Consider the following 7777-nt stretch of genomic DNA (forward strand, 5'->3'; position numbering starts at 1 on the left):
GCATGATTCCATCACTTAAGGAATGAAAGCCCCTATTGGCCCTCATTATCTTAATCATTCATATATTATTTTATGAATAAGTGCCCACGACCGTACTGTATCATAAAAAATAATAAAAGAAACCGCCTATTATAGTAAGTGTTGATCCTACGATTTTGTAAAAGCAAATAATACAACAGTAAATCAAAGATCAAATTAATGCTTCTTTCAAAATAGAAGTAAAATACAACCCTTAGCAATAGAAAGTTATAAAATCGTCTACATTTTTAATGAATTATTGGATTATCAGTATAAAACCAATCGGCCAACTTTACCAAATGTTGTATAACCAAAACATAAGTTGTGACATCAGCATTCGATGCAAAGTAATACTAAAGCTGAGCATGACTATGATCTAACCAGGAAGCCAAGAGTTACAAAATCATAAAATCCAATTACAAAGCTAGTAGAAATAGTAAATTGACAGCTTGAATGAAAATAACTTCCTTGTCAACATGGTTAGTTTAAGGAAGAACTTTGAACAATACATAACAAGAAACATCAGCATAGGCAATTTTATTGCGACTATGACCCTGATGTTGATGTTCCAATTTTATCTAGGACAGATGCAGCTTGTCCAGTCTCTGTCTGTGAAGACCCTAGTTGCATAGAATGTTGTTGATAAGGATGATTTGGGGGTGGAGGTTAGGATGGAGGTGCTGCAGAATTATATGGAGGTGGTGGGTACTGATGATAAGGAGGAGAAGCCAGTGGCATATAACCATATAGAGGGTAATACTAATGATGATATTGGCCAAGTGCAGAGGGCATCATTGGATGAGGATAATGTTGCATTTGCTGCTTCTCGAAACTGGGCTTGTTCTCCCTAAACCCAGAAGGCCCACTGGGAGGACCATCTTGTGATGGAATAAGAGATCCCATTCTTTGAGGATCCATTGATGGGTAATAGCTTCTTTCTTGTTGAAAAGGTGGTGGACTGTTGTAGTAAGCATTCCTTGGGTTTGGTCCTAGTTCTACTACTGAGATATAATTTCCCGAGGCAACAATCCACTATGAGTAGCGGATGCCTGCTGCCTTACTTGATCAGAGCCATCTGATTCAGGCTTTGATGTCTGAGGCCTGCCCCACATCAGCTTTAGCCTTAGGCCCTTAATAAATAGTTTGATGGAGAGTTCTTCTACTGCCCTTTTTGCACCTTTTCTAGTTGTGTATGTTATAAAAGCACAAGCCCATTGGAGAACCATTTTGATGCATTCAATTTCTCCATGGGCATAGAAGTGATCCTGCAAGTCCTGCTCAATGACCCTAGCATCAAGTCCACTAGCATAAAGAGTTTTAATGCTCTCATCCTTTGGAGCCTCCAGAGTGGTCACCTCTCCTGCCTTGCCAAGTAACTTCAAAGCCCCTGAATCATTCACCCTGAACATTTTTTAACGCATAAACACCAAGTTAACAAAGTCAAAAGCATAAAGCAATATTAAAAATGTCACCAACTACGCAATTAAGAATAACATCAATATCTGTACACAAGGAATCATGCAGAGAAAACTAAGAATAAGTAGCACATAGGTGAATGATATTGAAAAGAATGAACATTATACCCATGATGAACAAAAATATAGAAACCAAAAGGTTATCATCATAATAAGATGTTTGATGGCTATTGATTGCCTACTACATAATTTTTGGCTACAATAGAGAAATAAAGATAACATACTATAAAGAATCTTCCTTCATCCATGTCAAAAAAACCTTTTACTGCATCTTGACATGTAGTAAAAGTATGAACAAAATTGTTATTAGAAGTATGATATATTACAGGCCAAAGACCATAAAGGCAACATAAACCGTTCCATTTCACTAAAAACCAATAACAATAAAATACACAACTTTAGCCACATATAGAAGGAAACAAAGGAATGGGCAAATGAAATTTTAGGTAAATGGTAGTTTGTAACTTGGCAATCAATAAAATTTCCTGACTTTAGATTCCTCAAATGTTAATGTCAAATAATAGTTTTGACTTGTATATCCAACCCACTTCATGGAATAAGGTATGATTATATTTTAAAATACAACTCCTAAAAGCATAACTGTCATATGACTTCATTGGAAAATGAGAGAAAAACTACAAGCTTGTTAAATTAGCTATGCATCAAGTCATCGCAAAGAACAACCACAATGGAAACAAGCACATGCCTAATAAATCAACAACTAAGTCCATCACAGAAATGAAAAAGGCTTGAGTTGTTGCCCAGCACCAATGACAATATGTAGAAAAACTAAATAGGAATAAAAAAAAGCAATTGAAAGAGAGATCAAGTAAGAAGTCATAAGCAAATAAGGAAGTCAATTTAACCATAAATACCCATAATAACGATCTTTAATATTTTGTTGTGAGAATTCCCCAGTTACAGGCATCTCATGTCTATCTATAAAGGCACTCAGCTCCTCTAGTACATTCACCCCTTATGTAGAAACTGCAAATATGTGCTCAGTTTCTTTTGTAACACGATGTAGTCCTTTGAAGCTTTAGGATAGTATCATTTGGGAGTACTTTACCATATAAGGATTCATAATCTATACCAGTTCTAGCCTATAAAAAAATTAATTAAGAAAATCTTAAATTCTAATAGCTATTGTCAAATGAGAATGTGAAAATCAGAGTGCCATGGTTGAGGATATCTGCATTTAATAAAGTAAATAACTTTATTGCTCCTCAAATGAATGTTATGGCTCTTTGCAAGAAAATGAGCGGTTACAAGCCATAGAAATAACTCCAAAATATTACAAAAAAAAAAAAAACATGCAAGTCACAAACATAATAATTTACTCATAAAAATAACATGGACTGACCCTATACTCATTACTACTATGAAGTTTATTCTTTTAAAATGTAAATCATGTCAGGGATCAGACAAGGAATATTGCTTTAGGGGGAAACTATACACAACTCAAATTGAAATAAACCAAAAGGTTCAAGAATATCAGAGTTGAACACATACATTAGTCTATCCAATCGGATAAAAGAAGGCAGCTAAGAGGATTGTGCATTATGCAGGTGCGCACACCTAGATTATGACAGATGTGCACACTCAGATTATGAGAAAGTACAAGAATCAAGCTAAGTTAATAGGAGATGATCATTTGTCATCTAAAACAACGTAGAACATATTGCTGCAGCAAGTATTATTGATTACACAAACTTAAAAAAACATGCACAGACATGGAGGTAAATCAGGATAATCCAATTGAAATCCTAAGCAACAGAAAATCCATTTTGCAATTGCAAACAATCCATCACATGGCAATAAGACCAAGTATTTTTCCATCAATGGTGTTTAGGAGGAGTATTAAGATGTCAGCATATTTTGAAGAAGCAATAATCAAGACCAACGTTTGAGAAGCAATAAAGCATGTGAGAATAAATAACAGGAAAACATGTTTAGGATGACTATTAAGATGTCAGCATATTTTGAAGAAGATAACAGTACCCTAGCATCTGTACTTTATGCCAACAATTTGTAACAGTGTGCAACTTTAGCAGTCTTAAGGGCCTCTTTTATCTGCTTAGTTTTAGGAGGGTTACATATGGTTTGTCTTTGGTGCTATGCTAAATTGCTAATGACTACTTTGTGGGAGTTACCATTACCAACATACAAAAAGAGAGACTAGGTGATCTTGTTCTTTCTTGATTGTTTTGTTTTCCCTCGTTATACTTCACTTCTTTTCACTATTTCTCTCTAGTAAAACAAGTTTTATTGAATAAAAAATGGTGTCTAAATCTACTTGTGTGTCAGTATATTCATAATTTGCATGCCCTAAATTTACTAAAACTAAGGTTTCATTGTGATGGATTTTAAGATATGAGACAATTCAAATAATTCTGGTTCTGGCAATAAAATTTCAGAAATTGTAGTCCATAGGTGAAACTCCTCATAGAATCAATTGCAAAGGTGTGATCCCATAATAAAAAATAAATATCACAAATCTTGTAAGTCAAAGCATATTTTTTATGTGCAAATTGAAACAATAACCATAACCATAGAAGCAAACAATCAGCACCTTGATTCTTGAAACAATTACAAGTGCAAAACACCATTATTTTCCAATCATAAATTAGGTTCAACTATCATCAGTTAACATAGAGAAAACATACCCTACGGTCATGCTCTTCAGCAAAATATTCCCTATTAAGAGCATCTGCAATGGAAGTTGCTTATAAGCAACTCCCTATGCCACATTACTGTCATATCAGCTCTGACCCACTTTATGAGTTGCTTAAATTTTAGTAGAGTTGCTTGTAGAAACAACTTTGCTAAAATTTAAACAACTCATAAAGTGAGCTAGAGCTGATGTGGCAGTAATGTGACATAGGGGGTTGCTTATAAGCAACCCTCATTGGACATGCTCTAATATCACTTTTTGGATTAGGATCATTGGAATCAATATTGAGAGTCGTGTCCCAAACTTGAACTGGTAGTCCATATTCAAGATCCGGAAGGCACACTTGACAACCATTTTTCAATTTACTACATGTCTGACAAATCTCAATTTTCTTATATCTTGCATCTCGACGAGGTTTCCATCTAAAAACAGTAAAAGACCTTGCACAAATTTTGCACTCCTTATCGTACTCTTCTATTCTCTACACACAAAGATTAACATAACAAGAAAACAATTAAACAAACAATCGGATTCCCACAATCTCATCTTTAATGAAAGACTCTGTAATCATAAAATTATTAACTATGCACATTCATGGTTCCCTCAAGACCATAATTTTTCATAGTACAACAATAAATCACCAGCATCTCACATAATAAATGTTTTGAATTTCAAAATCAACTGCTCTCTGATTGAGAAGCTTAATATTCCTACTTCCAAGATTAAAAAAAAATGAAACAATTACTTAGCCTTCAAACTGAAAGCAAAAGATAATGATGAAATCGCTCTTTCATTCAGAAAGCCCTACGAGAATTAAGTATGACACTTCGGGAATCCAACTTCGCACAGTTGAAAACAAAACCATTGGCCTGCCAAAAGGTTTTAAACTTAACACTTGCATCTAGAAAATTCTCATCCTCGGGATAGCAAACTGAAAAAAAGCACAAACCTAATCCATCGAACAGATTCATTCTTCAACTCTTAATAGTTGTTCACATGACGAGGTTCGCCCATGAACAATTTTCTCAAATTACATATCAAAGTACAACCCCTAAAATAAAAAATATCAAAGAGAAATAATAACGAGCACTCCTTTATAAACAACAATATTGTCACGAAATCATCGATTAATTTTTTAATGAAATATAAGAATTACAAGATAATAGTATAATACTTACATTTAAGTGGGATTAAAAAAATCATTTGATATCTATATATAAAACACAAATGATTATGTGAGAGTATTTTTAATTTTTTTTAAAATTTATATCTAATTTAATTTTTATTTATTATAACTATTTATGAATTAAATTTTAATATTTTAAAATAATTATCAAAATTATTTATTACAAATCTAAAATATAATTTATATTTAAAAATATTTATTCAAATTTTAAATATAATTATATATTTAAACATAATATTTAGTTATATACATAAATTATTTTAAATTTTATTTATCTATAATAAACATTTAACATATGTATATACTAAAATATTAGTAATTATTAATTAAAATATGTTTTTTACAGAAACATACCTCTACGTTCTCACGTATAATTAATTATGTATTGCACTGTCACAAGTTACATCACCAAATGAATTATCATTTTAATTAATTAATTTTTCAAAAAATATAAAAAATACATTAAAATATAGTCTATATAATATTTAATAAATTACTAATTCAATGAATTATAACATTTGATATATATATATATATATATATATATATTGTTATAAATTTATTAAAAATATATGTTAATATTAATATATTATCATAATATTTTTATGATGAAGCATTTATAATAAACTATATTATAAAAAATATTCTGATAATATATTAATATTAATAGATATTTTTAATAAATTTATAACTATATATATATATATATATATATATATATTAACGTACCGATACCAATATGGACGAGAGCCTCATATGTTATTAACATCATTATAAAACTCTTATCATTAAGTATAATTATACTTAATGATAAGAGTTTTATACTTAATGATAAAAGTTTTATAATGATGTTAATAACATATGAGGCTCTCGTCCATATTGGTATCAGAGCCAAAACGCATTAAGCAAAGTATTTCTCTCTTTTTGAATGGGGGTATAAGGTATAATTACATAGAAGAAAGTGAGTAAGGAAAGATCTACACAACATGAGCGACCTACAAACAGATAACCCACGACCTTCTATAACCCACTCTTCACAGATCAACCTTACAATCCCAAAGTCCTGTAAACAAACCCTATCAGATAAACTTGAAAACTTGATTGAGTATTCCCGAGTTCCAGAGGATGCTCAAATCGAGAGTGCTCTACCACCTCTGTTAAGCCCTTACAACGTCTTTAGACGCCATAAAAGTTCCTTCATCTGGAATGTTTGAAAGCTAGTGTCTACTCCTCGACCTGGAGTAAAGGAGTTTATTCAAACCACTAAGAAGGACCAGTGTGCCCTAAAAGCAACCCCTGCAGAACAATATGTGGATTTAGAAATAAATCCATCCCTGGTAAAGCTCTGGTAGAGAGAAAGATATGTCGCTCTACACTTTGGAGCAGTAAGGTTAGTCTTAACCTTACATGGCAGAAAAGGTCTTCCAGTCACCGCAAGAGTCTCTCTTATAGACTCTACCTTTCATCACTATGAGCATGTTGTAATTGGATCTGTCTTGACAATATTAAATGCTGGAAGTGTTGTTTTAACAATATTTCCAAACTTTAATGTCCAATTAAAGGATCCAACTCTCCCAAAAAGATTCAAGGTGCAAGTACAGATCGTTGGAGCACCGCAAGAAGAAACAGCGTTGGCAGCCACTCTACACCATCAACTAATTTTCAGAGTGCAAGATCACTATTATGATCTTCCCACAGAAGCACAATTTAATGAAAATGCATTGATGGTCATTTCCAACTCAGAAGACCAAGTACCTACCATAGTCCAGATCCCCAAACAGATCTCTCGAGGAGATCTAGAACTACTGATTCCACGAGAATGGATCAGTAATTATGAAAGCTACAAGAATGGTCAGAATCCTGTAGTTGCTACTGAATACTCCTACCAAAGATTAAGAGATGGCTCTGTTAAAACCATCTTCAAAAAGAAAGATCCTATTAAAGCTTCAACAAGTAATGTTGTTTTCAGCACCATGATGATCTCCCTTGGAGAAAGGGAAACAACTGTTCCCATCTATTCTTTTATGTGGGACATAGCACCAGAAATGTGCGACTCCGATTGTGATTGTTGGATGGATCAGGGACATGATTCAGAAGATGACTCAGATTCAGATGATTCTGATTCAGATAGAAAAGATAGGTGCAAACCTCCACCACAACAACGAAAGCCTCCTCCCAAAAGACAACCATGGGTGGCTTTCAAGACACCTCCAAAGCCCTTGCCAATCTATGATCAGGTCCTGGAAATCCTTAGGAGAGAAAAAAGAAAGTCTTCTCCTCCACCTCCTGAAGAACCTTCACTGATCACTTGGCCTCCCCCAGAAAGATGTAGTCCAAGAAAAAATCATTACAGTATAGTCCTTCCTGTACAAAGAACGGAGTTCTGCATGATGGCTTCTCATGAAGAATTTCCACCACTCGAAA

At 33.2% G+C, this 7777-nt stretch overlaps 1 protein-coding gene across 9 annotated transcripts; it reads right to left on the reverse strand.

Moving 5' to 3' along the window:
• Positions 1–300: 300 nt before the first annotated feature.
• Positions 301–5827, reverse strand: LOC109791951 (zinc finger CCCH domain-containing protein 25). Of its 9 annotated transcripts, none has more exons than XM_083068414.1 (4): positions 5117–5235; positions 4976–5036; positions 4160–4648; positions 301–1419 (listed from the first exon to the last, which is right to left on the reverse strand). In XM_083068414.1, exons 3-4 carry the CDS (start codon positions 4201–4203, stop codon positions 1017–1019), a joined length of 447 nt encoding a protein of 148 aa, XP_082924540.1. In that variant the 5' UTR covers positions 4204–4648; positions 4976–5036; positions 5117–5235; the 3' UTR covers positions 301–1016. The 9 variants fall into 9 exon arrangements, 6 of the variants coding, with proteins under 6 accessions (XP_082924540.1, XP_082924538.1, XP_082924539.1 ...); XM_083068412.1 differs by having other exon boundaries at positions 4913–5036; XR_014431559.1 differs by lacking the exon at positions 4160–4648 and having other exon boundaries at positions 5117–5827.
• Positions 5828–7777: the final 1950 nt, after the last annotated feature.

The sequence above is a fragment of the Cajanus cajan genome, chromosome 2 (assembly GCF_000230855.2).
Source record: "Cajanus cajan strain Asha chromosome 2, NIPB_CcT2T_4, whole genome shotgun sequence".
In the NCBI taxonomy this organism is placed as follows: Eukaryota; Viridiplantae; Streptophyta; class Magnoliopsida; order Fabales; family Fabaceae; genus Cajanus; species Cajanus cajan.

Bases quoted from the DNA above. Each gene is read 5' to 3' on its own strand.
- LOC109791951 (XM_083068409.1), bottom strand. From the start codon at position 2,421: ATGCCTGTAACTGGGGAATTCTCACAACAAAATATTAAAGATCGTTAT. The intron at 1,420-2,368 runs GTATTTATGGTT...AAAAATGTTCAG, and splicing joins ATTAAAGATCGTTATTATGG to GGTGAATGATTCAGGGGCTT.